General features: G+C 31.1%; 2 protein-coding genes across 2 annotated transcripts; both read left to right on the forward strand.

Annotated features, from left to right (window-relative positions):
* Positions 1 to 6932: 6932 nt before the first annotated feature.
* Positions 6933 to 8488, forward strand: LOC119067870. Its single transcript, XM_037171130.1, has 4 exons — positions 6933 to 7046; positions 7105 to 8113; positions 8173 to 8233; positions 8302 to 8488. The coding sequence occupies exons 1-4, from the start codon at positions 7027 to 7029 to the stop codon at positions 8463 to 8465; spliced, it is 1254 nt and encodes a 417-aa protein (XP_037027025.1). The 5' UTR covers positions 6933 to 7026; the 3' UTR covers positions 8466 to 8488.
* An 8282-nt stretch (positions 8489 to 16770) lies between these two features.
* LOC119067935 lies at positions 16771 to 18148 on the forward strand. The gene is made up of 3 exons (XM_037171250.1): positions 16771 to 17796; positions 17856 to 17916; positions 17985 to 18148. Exons 1-3 carry the CDS (start codon positions 16771 to 16773, stop codon positions 18146 to 18148), a joined length of 1251 nt encoding a protein of 416 aa, XP_037027145.1.
* Positions 18149 to 27024: the final 8876 nt, after the last annotated feature.

A 27024-nucleotide genomic window follows, 5' to 3' on the forward strand; every position in this document is an offset into this window, starting at 1 on the left:
CGTGGGAAAAATTCCATAGCATTAGATTAGCAGCCACTTCACTGTTTCTTAAATAAAAAAAATATGAAGAACTATCGATCCATCTGTGAAGTTAATTTCAATTTTTTTTAAACTGATAATAACTAATATTTCAATGTAAAAAAAATAAAATTTGTGTTCTAGTGACAGAACTGGAAAAATTCCATAGCATTAGATTAGCAGCCCACTTCACTGTTTCTTAAATAAAAAAAATATGAAGAACTATCGATCCATCTGTGAAGTTAATTCAATTTTTTTAAACTGATAATAACTAATATTTCAATGTAAAAAAATTAAAATTTCATGCTTTGTGTTCTTGTGAGAAGAAATGGATAAAATTCCCTAGCATTAGATTAGCAGCCACTTCTCCTTGAATAAAAAAATATCAAGAACTATCTATCCATCAGTGAAGTTAATTTTTTTAACGGATAATAACTGATATTTCAATCTAAAAAAAATAAAAATTGTGTTCTTGTGACAGAACTGGATAAAATTCCCTAGCGTTAGATTAGCAGCCACTTCACATTTCCTTGAATAAAAAAATATCAAGAAGTATCTATCCATCAGTGAAGTTAATATTTTTTTAAACGGGTAATAGGTGATATTTCAATCTAAAAAAAATTGTGTTCTTGTGACAGAACTGGATAAAATTCCATAGCATTAGATTACCAGCCACTTCACTGTTCATTGATTTAAAAGAATATATGAAGAACTATCCATCCATCTGTGAAGTTAATTCTATTTTTTTAAACTGATAATAACTAATATTTCAATGTAAAAAAAATAAAATTTGTGTTCTGGTGACAGAACTGGAAAAATTCCATAGCATTAGATTAGCAGCCACTTCACTGTTTCTTAAATAAAAAAAATATATGAAGAACTATCGATCCATCTGTGAAGTTAATTCTATTTTTTTAAACTGATAATAACTGATATTTCAATGTAAAAAAATTAAAATTTCACGCTTTGTGTTCTTGTGAGAGAAATGGATAAAATTTCCTAGCATTAGATTAGCAGCCACTGCACTTCTCCTTGAATAAAAAAAAATATCAAGAACTATCTATCCATCTGTGAAGTCAATTTTTTTTAAACGGATAATAACTGATATTTCAATGTAAAAAAAATAAAATTTGTGTTCTTGTGACAGAACTGGATAAAATTCCATAGCATTAGATTAGCAGCCACTTCACTGTTTCTTTAATAAAAAAAATATGAAGAACTGTCGATCCATCTGTGAAGTTAATTCTATTTTTTAAAACTGATAATAACTAATATTTCAATGTAAAAAAATTAAAATTTCACGCTTTGTGTTCTTGTGAGAGAAATGGATAAAATTTCCTAGCATTAGATTAGCAGCCACTGCACTTCTCCTTGAATAAAAAAAAATATCAAGAACTATCTATCCATCTGTGAAGTCAAATTTTATTTTTTTTAAACGGATAATAACTGATATTTCAATGTAAAAAAAATAAAATTTGTGTTCTGGTGACAGAACTGGATAAAATTCCATAGCATTAGATTAGCAGCCACTTCACTGTTTCTTAAATAAAAAAAATATGAAGAACTGTCGATCCATCTGTGAAGTTAATTCTATTTTTTAAAACTGATAATAACTAATATTTCAATGTAAAAAAATTAAAATTTCACGCTTTGTGTTCTTGTGAGAGAAATGGATAAAATTTCCTAGCATTAGATTAGCAGCCACTTCACTTCTCCTTGAATAAAAAAAATATCAAGAACTATCTATCCATCAGTGAAGTTAATCCTGTTTTTTAAAACTGATAATAACTAATATTTCAATTGAAAAAAATTAAAATTTCATGCTTTGTGTTCTTATGAGAGAACTGGATAAAATTTCCTAGCATTAGATTGGCAGCCACTTCACTGTTTCTTAAATAAAAAAATATATGAAGAACTATCGATCCATCTGTGAAGTTAATTCAATTTTTTTAAACTGATAATAACTAATATTTCAATGTAAAAAAAATAAAATTTGTGTTCTAGTGACAGAACTGGAAAAATTCCATAGCATTAGATTAGCAGCCACTTCACTGTTTCTTAAATAAAAAAAATATGAAGAACTATCGATCCATCTGTGAAGTTAATTCAATTTTTTTAAACTGATAATAACTAATATTTCAATGTAAAAAAAATTAAAATTTCATGCTTTGTGTTCTTGTGAGAGAAATTGATAAAATTTCCTAGCATTAGATTAGCAGCCACTTCACTTCTCCTTGAATAAAAAAAAATATCAAGAACTATCCATCCATCTGTGAAGTCAATTTTTTTTAAACGGATAATAACTGATATTTCAATGTAAAAAAAAATAAAATTTGTGTTCTGGTGACAGAACTGGATAAAATGCCAGACCATTAGATTAGCAGCCACTTCACTGTTTCTTGAATAAAAAAAATATGAAGAACTAGCGATCCATCTGTGAAGTTAATTCAATTTTTTTAAACTGATAATAACTAATATTTCAATGTAAAAAAATTAAAATTTCATGCTTTGTGTTCTTGTGAGAGAAATGGATAAAATTTGCTAGCATTAGATTAGCAGCCACTTCACTTCTCCTTGAATAAAAAAAAATATCTAGAACTATCCATCCATCTGTGAAGTTATTTTTTTTTAAACGGATAATAACTGGTATTTCAATGTAAAAAAAAATAAAATTTGTGTTCTGGTGACAGAACTGGATAAAATTCCATAGCATTAGATTAGCAAACACTTCACTGTTTCTTAAATAAAAAAAATATGAAGAACTATCGATCCATCTGTGAAGTTAATTCAATTTTTTTAAACTGATAATAACTAATATTTCAATGTAAAAAAATTATAATTTCAATGCTTTGTGTTCTTGTGAGAGAAATGGATAAAATTTCCTAGCATTAGATTAGCAGCCACTTCACTTCTCCTTGAATAAAAAAAATATCAAGAACTATCCATCCATCTGTGAAGTTATTTTTTTTTTAAACGGATAATAACTGATATTTCAATGTAAAAAAAAAAAAAATTGTGTTCTGGTGACAGAACTGGATAAAATTCCATATCATTAGATTAGCAAACACTTCACTGTTTCTTAAATAAAAAAAATATGAAGAACTATCGATCCATCTGTGAAGTTAATTCTATTTTTTAAACTGATAATAACTGATATTTCAATGTAAAAAAAATAAAATTTGTGTTCTGGTGACAGAACTGGATAAAATTCCATAGCATTAGATTAGCAAACACTTCACTGTTTCTTAAATAAAAAAAATATGAAGAACTATCGATCCATCTGTGAAGTTAATTCAATTTTTTTAAACTGATAATAACTAATATTTCAATGTAAAAAAATTAAAATTTCATGCTTTGTGTTCTTGTGAGAGAAATGGATAAAATTTCCTAGCATTAGATTAGCAGCCACTTCACTTCTCCTTGAATAAAAAAAAATATCAAGAACTATCCATCCATCTGTGAAGTTAATTTTTTTTAAACTGATAATAACTAATATTTCAATGTAAAAAAAATAAAATTTGTGTTCTGGTGACAGAACTGGAAAAATTCCATAGCATTAGATTAGCAGCCACTTCACTGTTTCTTAAATAAAAAAAATATGAAGAACTATCGATCCATCTGTGAAGTTAATTCAATTTTTTTAAACTGATAATAACTAATATTTCAATGTAAAAAAATTAAAATTTCATGCTTTGTGTTCTTGTGAGAGAAATGGATAAAATTTGCTAGCATTAGATTAGCAGCCACTTCACTTCTCCTTGAATAAAAAAAAATATCTAGAACTATCCATCCATCTGTGAAGTTATTTTTTTTAAACGGATAATAACTGGTATTTCAATGTAAAAAAAAATAAAATTTGTGTTCTGGTGACAGAACTGGATAAAATTCCATAGCATTAGATTAGCAAACACTTCACTGTTTCTTAAATAAAAAAAATATGAAGAACTATCGATCCATCTGTGAAGTTAATTCAATTTTTTTAAACTGATAATAACTAATATTTCAATGTAAAAAAATTATAATTTCATGCTTTGTGTTCTTGTGAGAGAAATGGATAAAATTTCCTAGCATTAGATTAGCAGCCACTTCACTTCTCCTTGAATAAAAAAAATATCAAGAACTATCCATCCATCTGTGAAGTTATTTTTTTTTTAAACGGATAATAACTGATATTTCAATGTAAAAAAAAAAAATTGTGTTCTGGTGACAGAACTGGATAAAATTCCATATCATTAGATTAGCAAACACTTCACTGTTTCTTAAATAAAAAAAATATGAAGAACTATCGATCCATCTGTGAAGTTAATTCTATTTTTTTAAACTGATAATAACTGATATTTCAATGTAAAAAAAATAAAATTTGTGTTCTGGTGACAGAACTGGATAAAATTCCATAGCATTAGATTAGCAAACACTTCACTGTTTCTTAAATAAAAAAAATATGAAGAACTATCGATCCATCTGTGAAGTTAATTCAATTTTTTTAAACTGATAATAACTAATATTTCAATGTAAAAAAATTATAATTTCATGCTTTGTGTTCTTGTGAGAGAAATGGATAGAATTTCCTAGCATTAGATTAGCAGCCACTTCACTTCTCCTTGAATAAAAAAAAATATCAAGAACTATCCATCCATCTGTGAAGTTATTTTTTTTTTTTAAACGGATAATAACTGATATTTCAATGTAAAAAAAAATAAAATTTGTGTTCTGGTGACAGAACTGGATAAAATTCCATAGCATTAGATTAGCAAACACTTCACTGTTTCTTAAATAAAAAAAAATATGAAGAACTGTCGATCCATCTGTGAAGTTAATTCTATTTTTTAAAACTTATAATAACTAATATTTCAATGTAAAAAAATTAAAATTTTACGCTTTGTGTTCTTCTGAGAGAACTGGATAAAATTCACTAGCATTAGATTAGCAGCCACTTCACATCTCGTTCAATAAAAAAATATCAAGAACTATCTATCCATCAGTGAAGTTAATTTTTTTTAAAGGGATAATAGGTGATATTTCAATGTAAAAAAGATAAAATTTGTGTTCTTGTGACAGAACTGGATAAAATTCCATAGCATTAGATTAGCAGCCACTTCACTGTTCCTTGAATAAAAAAAACGTTCTTTCTTTTTCCACCATGAGTGTAAAATTTCTGCTCACATTACGGCAATTGAGTATACACGTCTACAGTCGCATGTACTGCATTATCAGATGGTATTTTATTTTTCACTCGCCAGAAATTTACTTTCACCATGCAAAGAAATCATAGACAACAACTAACTTACACCTTAGATATTTCATTGTACAGTAGCAATAAAATTGTAAGAGGTATCTTTTGTAGACGCATTTTGAGTGTTTCTCTTTTTTAGGGGAATCCGAGGCTTTTTACCTAGGTAGATTTCCGAAAAGACCACGTTTTTGACAGCTTTGGATGTTTGGTACAGGCGTCTAAAACGTAGTTTTTTGAGAAAGACATCTTTTGTTTATTATTATCATTTTAAAGTGGTAGTGCTACATATTATTGCAAACATTTAGTACATGAAATTGTCAGCACCGGGCTGCTAGGAATCTAACGCCAGCGTACAATGATACATAAAATGTCACTTTATGAGTCAATATGAACCACGCCGGCGACAGATTCCTCATTACCCGAAAATCGGCTATTTGACAAGCCAAAATCGAACGCAAGCATCCACAGAGCCATAGCCTCATCGTTTTTGCGAACGTCAACAATAATTTTTTGGTTATGTCTGTACTGATGACGTTTTGACAACTTTCGAACAGATTTATGCGCATTTGGTCGATGCAAATTCCACTTTCGAGAATTATTGTGACTATTGTTTCAAATGTGGTGATGTTTATTATCTCATGATTAACTGATGACAAAACTAAAAATGTTTTTTTTTGTTATAATCTGAAGAATGTCGGAATACTACGTAATTGTCACTTCACAGTAATTCATGAAAGTGACGTTTAGAGAGAAAATTTTAAGAGAGTATAGATGGCGCTGATTGCTAAAGATTCTCGAATCATTACCGACGATTGTACTCCATAAAAAATGTAAGATAAAATCGAAAATTGTTTAGCTGTCACATCAGTCTGCAAGTAAAAACATGAAGTAAAGCTTTATTGGATGCTTTAAATCAAAATGCTAAAATACGAAGCAAACAGAACTAATTATCAAAAAATTTTAAATCATGTTCCGCCCTAATTTAAATTTTCTTTCCGTTTAAGGCTGCAAGCTTTAAGTTGCAGGCTTGGTTTCGAATGGAGAAAATTAACTGATTGCAGCGCCACCAGGCGACAGAGAAACAAAGCCTTAAACTTGGTTTCCAAAAGACTCTTCTTTTTTAGTTCATAACACAGACTCATTCACATTTTGGAATCCCAGTAGTCGAGTCGTGCAAGCTGTTCAGCTAATGAACTATTGAAATAAAAGGTGACACGTGTGTTGTTCCATTATTTTTTTTCAAATTTAAGTGTGCAGTATACGAATTCTTCATTTTTTGCAAATTCGCGTTTTTAAGCGAGCCATCTTCTTGGTAAGAATTAGATATTTGATTAGGGATCGCGATTTGAATTTATTAGTGAAGTTCAGGTACACTTATTGGAAATGCCATTGGACGAATTATTTTGAGTTTGAGGGAGTCAATATAGTTTCAATTTGACGTTCTTTTGCAATGTTGACTATTCTTGACAACTTTTAATCTGCAAATGTTACGGAAAACAATGGTACAAGTACAATACAAATCACTTGCAGTCTCCTACTTTTAGAAATGGATGTGCCTATGTGCTGCTAAATTCGTCCCGATTTTATTTGATTCTTGAAACTATTGCAAAAATTCTTGACTCGGCACTGGATGCATTGGTGTTGCCAAGAAAAAATGACGGGCTAGAGTCGTTTTTATTTTAAAATATTCATTGGATTTTTCCGAATCTAAAATGCGAATGTAATTTTCTTTGCAGTACTCATTTCATTCTTGAATCACCGAAAGGCGCGTCACCATGAGTTATTTCTATATAAGGTACGTACCGACAATTTTTTCCTTGCAGACATTGCTCATTTAATACATAACTTTTCAGGACCGAATGGGACTTTGTGCTGGCTAGAGTTTGCTATATTAATAAATGGGAACAGACGACACGGAAATGTTGGGAAACAGACAAAGGAAGTTGGCATGCATTGGACTACGATGAATTACGAGACTTAAACTACACATTTAAAGCATTAATCAAAATGGCGAAAGAAACAGAACGACAGTGGATAATTGAGGCTAATGGACTCGATTTCATTAGAAAAATTTTGGCCTGGCCATCAACAGAAGAAAAACTAGAACACAAGGAAATCATGTCCAGTGCGTGGGATCTTTTGTTTGAGTTGGCAGATGATAGCTCCAATCATGCTCTAATTTGGAGCGAATTCAACAGAATCTTAATGAAACACCTCCGCCAGAAGGTGTATGATAACGACGCTTGTCGTCACATTGTTTACCGTATTTATGGGATATCCCATATTGCTCAACATGAAGGATTGAATATATTCCAAATTCTAATCAACCACTTCCATAAGGCGAAACAAAATGGCCCACTGAAGGAACAAGGATTAACCCTTTTTCTGCAACATTTCATGATGGATGAAAGGAGCATTAGTCTCATGTATGAGCAATTGAAAGATGTCGAGAAAAAATGTTTCCTGCACTTTATCGTTGATTGCATTAGTAGACCACTCACTGATTACATAATGGATTACCGCGTTTCTTCGGAACTACTAGATTGCATTTGTAATGAATTCATTTCAAAAAATGAACTCATCTCGCTGTCATCCGTACCGGAAAACTCCAAAGTTGAGCTTCTATTTTCATTATTCGAAGCCATTGCTTATGCAGCAACGGATGAACGTCATCAGTTGAATAAATTCAATTTTCCTTTGGTTCTAAACGTTGTACATTTGTTCCACTATGTTCGGACTCATGATTACATTGCTGAATTTCACTTTGGCACCATTCAAAGAAATACGAAGATACCCCTAAAGGAAATAATATTGTCAACGATAATCAATTTGGTTAGAGATAACGCAGACCACAAAGAGAAGGTAAGAACGTCGAACGTGTTAGAAATAAATTTGGTTCATAAAATAATTATCGTTTTCAGGCCAGAGAAGCGGGTCTAATTGAAATTCTGGTCAATTATGTATCCAGAGAGCGTTGTCGATGTAAGTGCAAAGTTTTATCTAATTTCCATGTCATTCTCGATTTCATAGAACTGTTTCTCCATCGATAGATTTGTACAAATGCATGCTGTACGCGCTCATCGAGATGTGCCAAACGAGTCCGCTTAACATGGCCTTGGTGGAAGAGATTGCAAAAAGTAAGGACTGGACTGGATCGGTAGCTGTTGCAGATTTCCTGTATGATATGAATTACAAGGGAGAGAAAATCTACTGAGTCGACTTTCCATATTCATAAAAATAAAACTCTTTTCAATTTTTCTATATTTTTATTTTAAACTTCATTTTTTGTCATTTTATAACAAAAATAAATAAATAAAATAAATATTTAATTCATCTATATCATGAATATCCGAACTTTTGTATTCCACTTCACATAATACCACCGGCATCAAAATCTGAATCTTCAAAATTTAGACTCCAATTTTCACAGTTTAAGTTATTCGTTAAATCAATTTTCGATCGTTTGAATATTTTTTGGCATTATCCGATGGGATTATGTCATTTCGGGCGACTTATGAGCGACAACACTGAATTTTCAGTCGGTTATCTAAGATTTCCTAGTCTACAATTGCACAAATAAAACGATCCCAACATCTAAGTCAAAATATCCACTCAAAAGTACTACCAGTGATATTTCATTGTACAGTAGAAATGAAATTGTAAGAGGTCTGTTTTGTCAGAGCATTTTGAATTGAGTCACCAAATTTAAGTGTTTTCTTGTTGCTGGGGAAAACTTTTTTTGAAGAGAATTTCTTCGAGTTTTCATAGTTTTGGTGAATATAGGGTTGTATGTCATAACAAATATTATTGAGGGCTGGGCTCTTATAATAGTAATAACGATCAGATCAATTACTTTCAATCACTAGTAACAATGCATTGTCGCATGCGAAGACATAATATCCGGCTATTTTCAATAACAAATTGAATCTGTTTTTTCCTCAACCGACCGAGCAACGTCTTTGAAATTAATTTTATTTAGCATTTTTAAATGCGTTTGTTTCAAACTGTCGTGATAATGTGAATTTAAAGGATGCCGAAGTCAAGTTTTAAACGGTTGAGTTTCAGTAGACATATTTTACACTGAAATTTTGCATGAAGCAAATCTGTTAAAACTTTGATCAGCTCATATGTGTCACAGCCTGTTATTTAAGAACATTTAATTTTCGATCACTTTGAAAATCAGACAACGAAACAACCCCAAAAAAACCACCAACTCATATTAAGAAAACCGCAGATTTCATTGAGCAGTAGCAATGAAAATTTCGAAATGATTGGTTTCCGTGAGTTACTTGATTGAAGCGGTCATTGTGGGGTCAGTTTCTTGTTGAACAAAAAATCTTTCTTTAATTTATTTTTCGATATTTGCAACGGATTCCTTGGTGCTAATATTCACACAATAACTGTTTTTTTGTACCTACATTCGGTCAATTTGAGTGCCAAATCTATTCTAGGCATTTGCAGCTTTTTTTGGAATTGGAAAACGATGTCGTACGAGAATAATCACCAAAAACTCCGAAACAAAAAATTTCCACGTAGCTCCAGTCGATTCAATCGATTCGGAAGAATGTGTTTTTCGACATATACTAAAAATTTGGATAGTGAAGATCTGGACGATCTGCGATACACCAATGCATTTTCGATTCAAATATTACTTTCGAGAATTATCCCGAAAGGGCCTTTATTGCTGCAAATCTGGTGATATTAGTTCATGACAAACTAAAGACAAAATTGAAAAGTTTTTTTTTAGAATCTTAAGATTTTCCGAATACCATCAAATAGTGACGTTTACAACGAAAATTTCAAGAGTACAGATGGCGCTGATGATTCTCGAATAATTTTAGAAAATAAAATTTGTTCAACTAATATTGGAAAATCAGTATAGCTACTGAGTATGTTGGTCCTTAAAAACTAAGGAAAATTATTGCGAATTTTTAGGACAATCACTGCTATGTGAAAACATCGAAGCTAAGAAATTATTTATCTTTTAAAAATACCTGGAAAACCAAAAATCATGAAAATGAATTTTCCCGCCTTAATTTAAATTTGCTTTCTTTTTATTCCGCTTGGTTCAGGCTGCAAGTTTTCAGCCTTGGTTTCGAATGGAGAAATATAACTGATTGAAGCGCCACCAATTGAGGTGACAGTAGTGCAAAGCTTTAAACTTGGTTTCGAGAAAAAAAAACTGCACGATCTAAGTTAACGCTGGCTTTCTTCTCATTTGCATTGTGGAAGTCGAGCGGTCAACACGGTAAAGCTATTTAAGCACATCGCCAATCAGATAAGAGGTAAGACAAAATATAGCGTCAATTTCTCATAACATTTAAGTGTGCGACAGTGTGTGACTCTTCATTTTTTTTGTAAAGTCCGTCACGCACGGAATACAGTCACTTCGTAAGAATCCAGAGATTTTAGAGATTCCGATTTGATTCGGATTTCATAACCTTTTATTTGATTAAAAAACACATTTGACGCGCTTCAAGTGGTTATTTGGCTAATATTGTAAAAAAGTAGACAAAACCTTTTTTGAGCGTTCTGGAATGTCTCCGAACGCTGCTTCTGGTTCGATAAATGTGTATAATTCCATTATTTAATACGATAAAAATCCTATGAAAGGACGCTCGCTCTAAATTTTTAATTTTTCGTGTGTTTTTAAGAATTTTTCACCGAGAACTTTGTTGCGGGAAAAGGTGTGTGGAGGACTAATTTCTTGTAAGATGGGTTCCTTTATCCTGAAGTTCCATATAACTGAAGCAAAAGCGATTTTTTTAAAGTATGATATTACCGATCTCATTTAGCCATATAAATGTCGAGTGGCTTGAAACCTACAGCTTTTTATCTTATACGTAATTCTTTAGAATGTTTTTATTCATTCACACCGTAAGTTCGCTGAAAGTTCTAAATTTCAAGTTGCAAACACAAAGTCAGAGTACGTTCACATTTAAAACGCACTTATGGCTTGCATGAATATAGAATTAATTTGCAGGGAACGAGTATGGCCTGAAATCTATGGATTTTAGAAAATACTTTCAAGAACATTTTTTTACAGTGTAGACATATTTGACAGTTAAGACTTTGAAAACTAAATTTTGACGAATTTTCATTAAAATGAAACTTCTGTAACGTCATGAAATGAAATTTTGACAGATAATGACAGTAATATAGTCTACAGTTGGTTTTTTAGTTCTGAACATATTTGACAATTTTTAGAGTTTTAAAAGTCATCGGTGTTTCCAGTCAAAGTGTTTCCAGTACTGTGAATCATTTATTTGACTGGGAACATCGATGACTTTTAAAACTCTTACAAATCTAAAATTGTGTTGTCTTAAGGTGAACAAAATGTACTGTCCAAAAAAGTGACAGATAGTCAATAAATTTTCTGTATTTTTTTTATCTACCTAGGTGAAATACTAGCAGTGAAAAAGTGCTATTATTTCGCCGTCGGTAGATAAAATAGCGCCGTCGGCTCATGCTATAACTCCCCAAGTGTCTAAATAAACATGTGGACCATGTGGACAGAGGTGAATAATCTACTATTTTCGCCTTAACTTGAACTAGTTAAAAAACAATGCAATAGCTCGTTTGAGTCGTCTTTTACTTTTTCGATTTTTTTCCTATTCACGCCATAGCGCTGATTCAAAAAGAAACGTGGACGCGGATTTTTAACGCGGCTTTAGATTGTCCTGTTCTTATAAAAGGAAGCGTTGAAATATTTTTTTTTGTTCATTTCTTGGTCACTTACAATTTAAATTCTAAAGCGCACTTACTGTGTGAATTTGTGTAGTGAATACGTCAAAAATTGTCAGCGATTCTTGTTGAAAGTGGCCCAGTAGCTTTTTTTTAACGATGCTTTGTTTGACACCAATAGTCTTTTTAATATTCTTTTATTGGTTAGTGAACATCTACCAAAAGTCGAAAAAGGGTGTTTTTGTCCGTGATTTACTACAGACTATGGGCTTACATGTGTGGGACTTCATTGCATAGGTATTTTCCAGAAGATACGGTGCAAGAACTAAAATCTTACCTACCTGTACCATTGTTCGAAAATAATATTTCAGTCGAACGCCGGAAATTTTGATGAACTTCAAAAGATGATATCTAGAACCTGGCGATAGTTATTTGGATCACAAGGGACGAAAGTAAAGAAATTCAACCGTGTGCGAGAGTTGCTGCCCGCGCCGAAGGCAAGGGCCGCTATCGCACAGGTTGAATTTCTTTACGTCGTCCCGTGTGATCCACATAACTTTTTATCACGAGAACTACGAAAATTGTAATTGAGGCACATAAACTCGAAGAAATGCGTTATCGTATGATGAATTAAACCAAAATATGCTGACATTTGCGGGGGTCCGCAAATATTATCAACCATCACAACAATCAGACGTAAAAACAACAACAATATCCTTTGAATTATTCGTCATCAACTTTGTATGTTAACATTAATCAGAGCACCGATTTCCGATTCATAACTTGCATTTTTTTACTGTCGCTTCCCGTTTGGGAACCGAAAATTACAATTTTCGTAGTTCGTGTGATGAAAATGTTTATGTCTTTAAGGACGGCATTAAGTATATCCACAGAACTGCAGTGCAAGGGTCAAATTTGGAGTTTTTAGTGATAAGAGCTTCGGATTGTTTGTATTAACGCCGTAAGACCTTGTTAAAGTAGTCGTCAAAAGTAGTCGCCAAAAAATTATCGATGGACAACCCTGCAATTACTTAAGGTTACAGTCAAAAACACGGAAAATTACAGCCAAAATGGTTTTTGGCGGTAACTTTTGGCTTTTTGGCGGTAAAGTTACAGCCAAAATCAGAAAATATCTTCCCTATATAGAGACGATACAATTGGTTTTTGGCAGTAACTCTTGGTTTTTGGCAGTAACTATTGGTTTTTGGCAGTAACTTTGCTGTTTTGGCGGTAAAGTTACAGCCAAAAAATAGTTTTTGTAAAATATCTTCTCTATATAGGAACGATGAAATTGGTTTTTGGCGGTAACTTTTAGTTTTTGGCGGTAACTTTACTTTTTTGGCGGTAACTTTGGCTTTTTGGCGGTAAAGTTACAGCCAAAAAATAGTTTTTGTAAAATATCTTCTCTATATAGGGACGATGAAACTGGTTTTTGGCAGTAACTTTTAGTTTTTGGCGGTAACTTTACTTTTTTGGCGGTAACTTTGGCTTTTCGGCGGTAAAGTTACTGCCAAAAACAGTTTTTAGAAATCGATAATAATATTTCTGTGTATAAAACTTATAAAAAAGGAGATATAAAAGGAGATACAAAAATGTGATATGGAGATATGAGACTCTAAAATGGAGATAAGTTCCATAGAAAATTGAAGATAATAAAATGAGTTTTGCATATAAGTAATGTAACTAGATAAGGAAATAATAAGTGTATGGAATGGAGATAAAACAAATTAAAAAGTTGAGATAATAATTTCAGAAAATAAGATCACATCAGATATTGAAAATTTCAAATCGGAGACCTCAAATGACGATAAAAATAAATAAAAACTGAGATAAAGAATTTAGAAAAGGAGATGATTGGGAGTAATGTTTGATCTACTGAATTCATCTTTCTACACATTGTAAGTGTGAAGTGTTTCGTGGAATGTTTTAGCAGAACTCAAGATTTTGTTGAGTTGAGATTGAGATCTCAAGATATTCTTACTAACGTTCCTCTCGGGGTAGAAGCGTCTTGTTGGTTCCTAGGGCATTCATCCTTTCACGAAATGTAAAGTGAAGGAGTTTAGTTCGTCCCTATAGAATTCATTTTTTACGAAATGAATACCAATTTTTGCACATAGAAAGCGTTTTAACATGCCGAGCGATCCGGCCCATTGCCCCGAAGCGAAGCGGAGGGCCGCAATGCGAGCCGGGCGCCGGAACGGTGTCGGTAACTTAGGAGTTAATTTTTTTTTCTCGCATCGTCTAATAATTAGTCTGTGTCATTTTTTTGCCGTCTATAATTTGGTTCTGTAAATTTAAATTTTATATAACATTACTTATATGCAAAACTCATTTTATTATCTTCAATTTTCTATGGAACTTATCTCCATTTTAGAGTCTCATATCTCCATATCACATTTTTGTATCTCCTTTTATATCTCCTTTTTTATAAGTTTTATACACAGAAATATTATTATCGATTTCTAAAAACTGTTTTTGGCAGTAACTTTACCGCCAAAAAGCCAAAGTTACCGCCAAAAAGCCAAAGTTACAGCCAAAAAGCCAAAGTTACCACCAAAAAAGTAAAGTTACCGCCAAAAACCAATTTCATCGTCCCTATATAGAGAAGATATTTTACAAAAACTATTTTTTGGCTGTAACTTTACCGCCAAAAAGAGGAAAATTACCGCCAAAACAGCAAAGTTACTGCCAAAAAAAATTTCATCGTCTCTATATAGGGAAAATATTTTCTAAAAACTGTTTTTGGCTGTAACTTTACCGCCGAAAAGCCAAAGTTACCGCCAAAAACCATTTTGGCTGTAGTTTTCCGTGTTTTTGACTGTAACCTTAAATAATTGCAGGGTTGTCCATCGATATTTTTTTGGCGACTACTTTAACAAGGTGTTTTAATTCATAAAATGAAAACAAGTCGTCTATCTTTACAAAAGAAACAAATTGGCTACTGTGGTTTCATCAGCCTCAATAGTCATTTTTATGCCAAATACTGCGAAAGTTTGTATTTTCGGTCCTCAAATGGTGACCGAAAGAAAAAAAAATCCGGCCTTGGGCCGAAAGTAATTGTCACTGTCATCATTTTACTTTCGCCCCGTGGGCTTGCGTATTTGCGGGCCGAAAGTAAATGTCACTGTCATCATTTTACTTTCGGTCCTCATATGTCTCGAAAACACATGTTCACTTGATTGAAAGTACGCATTGAGTGTAGTGTTGTGTTGACGATAGCCCCCTGGACCCCCGCACTTTTCGGCATTTTGGTGTTTCTACAGCAAATTTTGTTGACAACTCAACAGTTTCATTAAAATTATGTTTTGTTTCGGACCGAAAATACAAATCTTCCGCAGTATTTGGCATAAAAAATAGTATGCATCACTCGGGGCAAAAGTAAAAAAATTCAAATCGTGTGATTGCCGCCCTTGCCTGCGGCGCGGGCTGCAAACTTCACACGTTTGAATTTTTTTTACTTTCGCCCCTTGTTATGCAAAATACTATTGTGTACCTGATTTGCACGATTGATTTTAGGCAATTTCGCGGATTGTAAGCCGAACGGAGTGAGGCTTACAAGCGAAAGTGCCTAAAATTAATCGTCCAAAGCAGGTGCACATGTGAGTTTTTATGCAAAGGGCCGAAAACTCGAGGAAAAATCAAAAATTACCCTCATTTTTGGCCCGAAGCATAAAAAATACTTGCTATACTACAATTTGATTCAGATCTGTATGCAACATTCGTTCTATGTTTCACTACATTTTTTTAATTGAAGTATTCAATCAATTAATCGCAGGATACCATTGTGGGTACCACAATGCCAAAGCATTTTCAAGAAATGCGACAAAAATCTATATCATTTGTGTAAAACTATTATCATTTATCAATATTCTGTAACATATTAAAAAAATTGAAATTATTTTTCGTTCTGGATTATAATATTAAAGGATTTTCTAAACTTGCGGTAGATTCATGAAATTTAAAAAAAACGAAACATTTTTTCCACTACAGTCCACGACATCTCAATTGTCTCTCATCTTATGATTTCCACGTTTTCAATGAATCCCACACAGCTCACATACTGTATCAGTACGATCCAGGGCCTATTTTAAGGAATTTAATTTCCAAAAATTTCACAAATTTCACAAAAATTCTTAAAATTTCCAAATTTTGTTTTCTGTTAGATCTCATTCCGAAGTAATCAGTTAAGCTCAAAGACATGAAAAACGACTAAAAAGGCAGTAAAAACAACATTTACGATGCAATCTGTTGTGTTTTTAGATGAAGTGACGAAAAGTGATGGAAACATTTGAGAATTTTGGGAAATTTAATTTCCTTAAAATAGGCCCTGGATGATCCGCCAAATCAGATTCTCGATGCCAAGATAAACTGGAGAAAAACCGCTCCATAAAACATAAGACAAAACTTAAAAATTTCTGTTTCGTATGCGTTTCTGATAACTCAAAATATATAAATTTTCTAACATTGCCGTAGCGTAAATATAAAGACTAAAGGCCAAAAATATTTATATTTACTCATCGAATGAGTGGAAGATTGTTCCCCAAAATTGATTATACACAAAATTTAGAGTAAATAAAGGCAAAATTGCACAAAAAATAGATTGAAACTTGCAAAAAGCTAAATAAATATCTGTTGACAAATGCCCAATGATACCAAGGATGCGGATCTCAAAACGGTAGATCATCATTTTGGTAGATTTTGGAGACAATTGAGATGTCGTGTGCTGGAGCTTCTATGTTAGTTTTGACTCTGGTTTTAAACTGGAATTTAATCACTGTAACTTCTTCTTTTTTTGCAGGACTCATTTTTTGCTTTTCTTACCAAAAACCATTACTATGGACACATTCCAGAAGAACCCTTTCAGATCCAAATGGGGTATGGTACTGAGTAGAGTTTGTCAGATTAATTCTTGGGAACAGAAGGCCCGTGAATGTTGGACAACAGACAATGGATGTTGGCATTTAATGGACAACGCAGGATTACGAGCCTTGGAGGACACGTTTAGAGCATTAAGCAAAATGGCGAAAGGTGCAGAACGGGAGAGCTTAATTGAGGCGAACGTACTCGATTTCATTAAAAACATTTTGGCCTGGCCGTCAGCAGAACAAAAACATTATCAAATAATGTCATCTGCTTGGCAATTGTTGTTCGAGTTGGTCTATGATAGCCCCAATCACGTTCTTATCTGGATCGAATTCAACAAAATTTTGATCAATCAACTCCGGCAAAACGTTATTGATAACGACACATGTTGTCACATTGTTTACAGTATTTACGCGATAGCCGGTATTGCTCAACATGAAGGACTGAATATATTCAAAATTCTACTCAACAATTTCGATCAAAAGAAACAAAATGGACGTCTGAAGCAGCAAGGATTAACCATTTTCTTAGAACATTTTATGACCGACGAAAGAAGCATTAGCACCATGTATCAGCAATTGAATGATGTTGAGAAAAAATGTTTCGTTGACTTCATTGTTGACTGCAATACTGAACACACCGTTGATGGCAGAAAAGATTACTGCGTTTCATCGGAACTATTAAACTGCATTTGCAATGAATTCATTTCGAAAAATGAACTCATCACACTATCACCGAAAAACTCGAAACTTGAACTTATATTTGCATTATTCGAAGCAATTGCTTATGCAGCAACTAATGAACGTCATCAATTACATAAATTCAGTTTTTCGTTGATTCTAAATGCTGTACATTTGTTCGACTATGTTCGTTCCAATGATGAAACTGCTGAAGAGGTCTTTGGCACCATTCAAAGAAATACTAAGCTGCCACTAAAGGAAATAATATTGTCAACGATAATTAATTTGGTTAGAGATAACGCAGACCACAAAGAGAAGGTAAGAACATCGAAAGTGTTAGAAATAAATTTGGTTCATAAAATAATTATCGTTTTCAGGCCAGAGAAGCGGGTCTAATTGAAATTCTGGTCAATTATGTATCCAGAGAGCGTTGTCGATGTAAGTGCAAAGTTTTATCTCATTTCCATGTCATTCTCGATTTCATAGAACTGTTTCTCCATCGATAGATTTGTACAAATGCATGCTGTACACGCTCATTGAGATGTGCCAAACTTGTCCTCCTAACATGGCATTGGTGGAAGAGATCGCAAAAAACTCGTACTGGACTGGATCGGTAGCTGTTGCAGATTTTCTGTATGATATGAATTACAAGGGAAAGAAAATCTATTAAGTCATACGATATATCGAGATGAACTTTTTCGTCCAATTTACTTATTTTCAATTTTTTAGTTATAAGGGCTGATACATTCGTATATTTAGTTCATCCATCCATCCTTCGTTTATTTACTTTGTAACTATTGATATTTTTTTGTATAACTTTAAAATAAAAAGCAGCGTTAGAAATAAAATATATTATCTACAGCACTTGCATTCCACCTCATATAATGCCGACGACATCAAAGACTGAATCGACAAATTTTTTGTCAGTTTCCTATGTCATTTCGGGAGAGCTCTAAGCGACAACCTGAGAAACCTTATGATATTACTAGTAGGGTTCTCAGACGTAACTCCTTTTAAATTACATGTAATTGTTTGTTAACCAAAAGAATTGGAACGTTTCTTGATCGTGGCAATGGGAAATTACTGGTTGAAAGTTACTCAATTTATCGATCCAAATGCGACTAAAAAGCGGGTATGTCTTCTGTCGAACTCTTCGTAATTTAATTATTACATCATCAGCGATGAATGGCTAAAAAGATTATTAATAAAATATGCTTTAGTCTTTTTTGATGAAATATTTGAGAATGAAAATCGAATCAAACGGATAAAACTTACAAAATGAAAATCGGTGAACAAAAATTATTTTCAATTACGTTTTCGCTGTACTTGTCAATTATTGACTAACGAACGAACTACGTTACGATGTGAAGAAAATAAAAACAAAACAATTGCGAAATGAATTCTCGTAAAAAAGTGGAAAAAACGGGAGCTTTTAACTTAGTAAGCTTTTGTACGCGGCACTTATATTTTCCGTACCTCTTCTGAAATTCATAGTACTTGGTTGAGTGAGGATATGTAACGCTTCCAATACTTTACTCTTCGTGTATGTGTGTTGCATATCTAAAATTAATGCTTTTCCTCGGTCTGGAACATGACCAGTGTCGTAGAAATGATGCACGAGGGCAGTGGTACTGTCCAGATCGTTCGTATTGTTGTAGGTGGTCAAATCGTTTTCATGTTAAAAATTTGCTTGATCTGGATCGATGCACAACTTATTGTCGAATTTACATTTTTAACTAAATTAGCTTGTTTTAGTTAGATGAGAAATAATTCTTTAAAAATTTGCTTGATCTGGATCGATGCACAACTTATTGTCGAATTTACATTTTCAACTAAATTAGCTTGATTTAGTAACATGAGAAATAATTCTTTAAAAATTTGCTTGATCTGGATCGATTCACAACTTATTGTCGAATTTACATTTTCAACTAAATTAGCTTGTTTTAGTTAGATGAGAAATAATTCTTTTAAAAATTTGCTTGATCTGGATTGATGCACAACTTATTGTCGAATTTACATTTTCAACTAAATTAGCTTGATTTAGTAACATGAGAGATAATTCTTTAAAAATTTGCTTGATCTGGATCGATGCACAACTTATTGTCGAATTTACATTTTCAACTAAATTAGCTTGATTTAGTTAGATGAGAAATAATTCTTTTAAAAATTTGCTTGATCTGGATTGATGCACAACTTATTGTCGAATTTACATTTTCAACTAAATTAGCTTGATTTAGTTAGATGAGAAATAATAATTTAAAAATTTGCTTGATCTGGATCGATGCACAACTTATTGTCGAATTTACATTTTCAACTAAATTAGCTTGATTTAGTTAGATGAGAAATAATTCTTTAAAAATTTGCTTGATCTGGATCGATGCACAACTTATTGTCGAATTTACATTTTCAACTAAATTAGCTTGTTTTAGGTAGATGAGAAATAATTCTTTAAAAATTTGCTTGATCTGGATCGATGCACAACTTATTGTCGAATTTACATATTCAACTAAATTAGCTTGTTTTAGTTAGATGAGAAATAATTCTTTAAAAATTTGCTTGATCTGGATCGATGCACAACTTATTGTCGAATTTACATTTTCAACTAAATTAGCTTGATTTAGTAACATGAGAAATAATTCTTTAAAAATTTGCTTGATCTGGATCGATTCACAACTTATTGTCGAATTTACATTTTCAACTAAATTAGCTTGTTTTAGTTAGATGAGAAATAATTCTTTTAAAAATTTGCTTGATCTGGATTGATGCACAACTTATTGTCGAATTTACATTTTCAACTAAATTAGCTTGATTTAGTAACATGAGAGATAATTCTTTAAAAATTTGCTTGATCTGGATCGATGCACAACTTATTGTCGAATTTACATTTTCAACTAAATTAGCTTGATTTAGTTAGATGAGAAATAATTCTTTTAAAAATTTGCTTGATCTGGATTGATGCACAACTTATTGTCGAATTTACATTTTCAACTAAATTAGCTTGATTTAGTTAGATGAGAAATAATAATTTAAAAACTTGCTTGATCTGGATCGATGCACAACTTATTGTCGAATTTACATTTTCAACTAAATTAGCTTGATTTAGTTAGATGAGAGATAATTCTTTAAAAATTTGCTTGATCTGGATCGATGCACAACTTATTGTCGAATTTACATATTCAACTAAATTAGCTTGTTTTAGTTAGATGAGAAATAATTCTTTAAAAATTTGCTTGATCTGGATCGATGCACAACTTATTGTCGAATTTACATTTTCAACTAAAATTTAGTTTGATTTAGTTAGATGAGAAATAATTCTTTAAAAATTTGCTTGATCTGGATCGATTCACAACTTATAGTCGAATTTACATTTTCAACTAAACTAGCTTGTTTTAGTTAGATGAGAGATAATTCTTTAAAAATTTGCTTGATCTGGATCGATGCACAACTTATTGTCGAATTTACATATTCAACTAAATTAGCTTGTTTTAGTTAGATGAGAAATAATTCTTTAAAAATTTGCTTGATCTGGATCGATGCACAACTTATTGTCGAATTTACATTTTCAACTAAAATTTAGTTTGATTTAGTTAGATGAGAAATAATTCTTTAAAAATTTGCTTGATCTGGATCGATTCACAACTTATAGTCGAATTTACATTTTCAACTAAATTAGCTTGATTTAGTTAGATGAGAAATAATTCTTTAAAAATTTGGTTGATCTGGATCGATGCACAACTTATTGTCGAATTTACATTTTCAACTAAATTAGCTTGATTTAGTTAGATGAGAGATAATTCTTTAAAAATTTGCTTGATCTGGATCGATGCACAACTTATTGTCGAATTTACATATTCAACTAAATTAGCTTGTTTTAGTTAGATGAGAAATAATTCTTTAAAAATTTGCTTAATCTGGATCGATGCACAACTTATTGTCGAATTTACATTTTCAACTAAACTAGCTTGTTTTAGTTAGATGAGAGATAATTCTTTAAAAATTTGCTTGATCTGGATCGATGCACAACTTATTGTCGAATTTACATTTTCAACTAAATTAGCTTGTTTTAGTTAGATGAGAGATAATTCTTTTAAAAATTTGCTTGATCTGGATTGATGCACAACTTATTGTCGAATTTACATTTTCAACTAAACTAGCTTGTTTTAGTTAGATGAGAGATAATTCTTTAAAAATTTGCTTGATCTGGATCGATGCACAACTTATTGTCGAATTTACATTTTCAACAAAATTAGCTTGTTTTAGTTAGATGAGAAGTAATTCTTTTAAAAATTTGCTTGATCTGGATTGATGCACAACTTATTGTCGAATTTACATTTTCAACTAAATTAGCTTGATTTAGTTAGATGAGAAATAATAATTTAAAAACTTGCTTGATCTGGATCGATGCACAACTTATTGTCGAATTTACATTTTCAACTAAATTAGCTTGATTTAGTTAGATGATAGATAATTCTTTAAAAATTTGCTTGATCTGGATCGATGCACAACTTATTGTCGAATTTACATATTCAACTAAATTAGCTTGTTTTAGTTAGATGAGAAATAATTCTTTAAAAATTTGCTTGATCTGGATCGATGCACAACTTATTGTCGAATTTACATTTTCAACTAAAATTTAGTTTGATTTAGTTAGATGAGAAATAATTCTTTAAAAATTTGCTTGATCTGGATCGATTCACAACTTATAGTCGAATTTACATTTTCAACTAAACTAGCTTGTTTTAGTTAGATGAGAGATAATTCTTTAAAAATTTGCTTGATCTGGATCGATGCACAACTTATTGTCGAATTTACATTTTCAACTAAATTAGCTTGTTTTAGTTAGATGAGAGATAATTCTTTAAAAATTTGCTTGATCTGGATCGATTCACAACTTATTGTCGAATTTACATTTTCAACTAAATTAGCTTGTTTTAGGTAGATGAGAAATAATTCTTTAAAAATTTGCTTGATCTGGATCGATGCACAACTTATTGTCGAATTTACATTTTCAACTAAATTAGCTTGTTTTAGTTAGATGAGAGATAATTCTTTAAAAATTTGCTTGATCTGGATCGATTCACAACTTATTGTCGAATTTACATTTTCAACTAAATTAGCTTGTTTTAGGTAGATGAGAAATAATTCTTTAAAAATTTGCTTGATCTGGATCGATGCACAACTTATTGTCGAATTTACATATTCAACTAAATTAGCTTGTTTTAGTTAGATGAGAAATAATTCTTTAAAAATTTGCTTGATCTGGATCGATGCACAACTTATTGTCGAATTTACATTTTCAACTAAAATTTAGTTTGATTTAGTTAGATGAGAAATAATTCTTTAAAAATTTGCTTGATCTGGATCGATTCACAACTTATAGTCGAATTTACATTTTCAACTAAACTAGCTTGTTTTAGTTAGATGAGAGATAATTCTTTAAAAATTTGCTTGATCTGGATCGATGCACAACTTATTGTCGAATTTACATTTTCAACTAAATTAGCTTGTTTTAGTTAGATGAGAGATAATTCTTTAAAAATTTGCTTGATCTGGATCGATGCACAACTTATTGTCGAATTTACATTTTCAACTAAATTAGCTTGTTTTAGTTAGATGAGAAATAATTCTTTAAAAATTTGCTTGATCTGGATCGATGCACAACTTATTGTCGAATTTACATTTTCAACTAAATTAGCTTGATTTAGTTAGATGAGAGATAATTCTTTAAAAATTTGCTTGATCTGGATCGATGCACAACTTATTGTCGAATTTACATATTCAACTAAATTAGCTTGTTTTAGTTAGATGAGAAATAATTCTTTAAAAATTTGCTTGATCTGGATCGATGCACAACTTATTGTCGAATTTACATTTTCAACTAAATTAGCTTGTTTTAGTTAGATGAGAGATAATTCTTTAAAAATTTGCTTGATCTGGATCGATTCACAACTTATTGTCGAATTTACATTTTCAACTAAATTAGCTTGTTTTAGTTAGATGAGAAATAATTCTTTAAAAATTTGCTTGATCTGGATCGATGCACAACTTATTGTCGAATTTACATTTTCAACTAAATTAGCTTGTTTTAGTTAGATGAGAGATAATTCTTTAAAAATTTGCTTGATCTGGATCGATTCACAACTTATTGTCGAATTTACATTTTCAACTAAATTAGCTTGTTTTAGTTAGATGAGAAATAATTCTTTAAAAATTTGCTTGATCTGGATCGATGCACAACTTATTGTCGAATTTACATTTTCAACTAAATTAGCTTGTTTTAGTTAGATGAGAGATAATTCTTTAAAAATTTGCTTGATCTGGATCGATTCACAACTTATTGTCGAATTTACATTTTCAACTAAATTGGCTTGTTTTAGTTAGATGAGAAATAATTCTTTAAAAATTTGCTTGATCTGGATCGATGCACAACTTATTGTCGAATTTAAATTTTCAACTAAATTAGCTTGTTTTAGTTAGATGAGAAATAATTCTTTAAAAATTTGCTTGATCTGGATCGATGCACAACTTATTGTCGAATTTACATTTTCAACTAAATTAGCTTGTTTTAGTTAGATGAGAAATAATTCTTTAAAAATTTGCTTGATCTGGATCGATGCACAACTTATTGTCGAATTTACATTTTCAACTAAATTAGCTTGTTTTAGTTAGATGAGAGATAATTCTTTAAAAATTTGCTTGATCTGGATCCATGCACAACTTATAGTCGAATTTAAATTTTCAACTAAATTAGCTTGTTTCAGTTAGATGAGAGATAATTCTTTAAAAATTTGCTTGATCTGGATCGATGCACAACTTATTGTCGAATTTACATTTTCAACTAAATTGGCTTGTTTTAGTTAGATGAGAAATAATTCTTTAAAAATTTGCTTGATCTGGATCGATGCACAACTTATTGTCGAATTTACATTTTCAACTAAATTGGCTTGTTTTAGTTAGATGAGAAATAATTCTTTAAAAATTTGCTTGATCTGGATCGATTCACAACTTATTGTCGAATTTACATTTTCAACTAAATTAGCTTGTTTTAGTTAGACGAGAGATAATTCTTTAAAAATTTGCTTGATCTGGATCGATTCACAACTTATTGTCGAATTTACATTTTCAACTAAATTAGCTTGTTTTAGGTAGATGAGAGATAATTCTTTAAAAATTTGCTTGATCTGGATCGATGCACAACTTATTGTCGAATTTACATTTTCAACTAAATTAGCTTGATTTAGTAACATGAGAGATAATTCTTTAAAAATTTGCTTGATCTGGATCGATGCACAACTTATTGTCGAATTTACATTTTCAACTAAAGTTGCTTATTTTAGTTAGATGAGAGATAATTCTTTAAAAATTTGCTTGATCTGGATCGATGCACAACTTATTGTCGAATTTACATTTTCAACTAAATTAGCTTGTTTTAGTTAGATGAGAGATAATTCTTTAAAAATTTGCTTGATCTGGATCGATGCACAACTTATTGTCGAATTTACATTTTCAACTAAATTAGCTTGTTTTAGTTAGATGAGAGATAATTCTTTAAAAATTTGCTTGATCTGGATCGATGCACAACTTATTGTCGAATTTACATTTTCAACTAAATTAGCTTGTTTTAGTTAGATGAGAGATAATTCTTTAAAAATTTGCTTGATCTGGATCCATGCACAACTTATAGTCGAATTTAAATTTTCAACTAAATTAGCTTGTTTTAGTTAGATGAGAGATAATTCTTTAAAAATTTGCTTGATCTGGATCGATTCACAACTTATTGTCGAATTTACATTTTCAACTAAATTAGCTTGTTTTAGTTAGATGAGAGATAATTCTTTAAAAATTTGCTTGATCTGGATCGATGCACAACTTATTGTCGAATTTACATTTTCAACTAAATTAGCTTGTTTTAGTTAGATGAGAGATAATTCTTTAAAAATTTGCTTGATCTGGATCGATGCACAACTTATTGTCGAATTTACATTTTCAACTAAATTGGCTTGTTTTAGTTAGATGAGAAATAATTCTTTAAAAATTTGCTTGATCTGGATCGATTCACAACTTATTGTCGAATTTACATTTTCAACTAAATTAGCTTGTTTTAGTTAGATGAGAGATAATTCTTTAAAAATTTGCTTGATCTGGATCGATTCACAACTTATTGTCGAATTTACATTTTCAACTAAATTAGCTTGTTTTAGGTTAGATGAGAGATAATTCTTTAAAAATTTGCTTGATCTGGATCGATGCACAACTTATTGTCGAATTTACATTTTCAACTAAATTAGCTTGATTTAGTAACATGAGAGATAATTCTTTAAAAATTTGCTTGATCTGGATCGATGCACAACTTATTGTCGAATTTACATTTTCAACTAAAGTTGCTTATTTTAGTTAGATGAGAGATAATTCTTTAAAAATTTGCTTGATCTGGATCGATGCACAACTTATTGTCGAATTTACATTTTCAACTAAATTAGCTTGTTTTAGTTAGATGAGAGATAATTCTTTAAAAATTTGCTTGATCTGGATCGATGCACAACTTATTGTCGAATTTACATTTTCAACTAAATTAGCTTGTTTTAGTTAGATGAGAGATAATTCTTTAAAAATTTGCTTGATCTGGATCGATGCACAACTTATTGTCGAATTTACATTTTCAACTAAATTAGCTTGTTTTAGTTAGATGAGAGATAATTCTTTAAAAATTTGCTTGATCTGGATCGATGCACAACTTATTGTCGAATTTACATTTTCAACTAAATTAGCTTGTTTTAGTTAGATGAGAGATAATTCTTTAAAAATTTGCTTGATCTGGATCGATGCACAACTTATTGTCGAATTTACATTTTCAACTAAATTAGCTTGTTTTAGTTAGATGAGAGATAATTCTTTAAAAATTTGCTTGATCTGGATCGATTCACAACTTATTGTCGAATTTACATTTTCAACTAAATTAGCTTGTTTTAGGTTAGATGAGAATGATAATTCTTTAATAAAATTTGCTTGATCTGGATCGATGCACAACTTATTGTCGAATTTACATTTTCAACTAAAGTTGCTTATTTTAGTTAGATGAGAGATAATTCTTTAAAAATTTGCTTGATCTGGATCGATGCACAACTTATTGTCGAATTTACATTTTCAACTAAATTAGCTTGTTTTAGTTAGATGAGAGATAATTCTTTAAAAATTTGCTTGATCTGGATCGATGCACAACTTATTGTCGAATTTACATTTTCAACTAAATTAGCTTGTTTTAGTTAGATGAGAGATAATTCTTTAAAAATTTGCTTGATCTGGATCCATGCACAACTTATAGTCGAATTTAAATTTTCAACTAAATTAGCTTGTTTCAGTTAGATGAGAGATAATTCTTTAAAAATTTGCTTGATCTGGATCGATGCACAACTTATTGTCGAATTTACATTTTCAACTAAATTAGCTTGTTTTAGTTAGATGAGAAATAATTCTTTAAAAATTTGCTTGATCTGGATCGATGTACAACTTATTGTCGAATTTACATTTTCAACTAAATTAGCTTGT

The sequence above is a fragment of the Bradysia coprophila genome, assembly GCF_014529535.1.
Source record: "Bradysia coprophila strain Holo2 chromosome X unlocalized genomic scaffold, BU_Bcop_v1 contig_130, whole genome shotgun sequence".
NCBI classification, from domain to species: Eukaryota; Metazoa; Arthropoda; class Insecta; order Diptera; family Sciaridae; genus Bradysia; species Bradysia coprophila.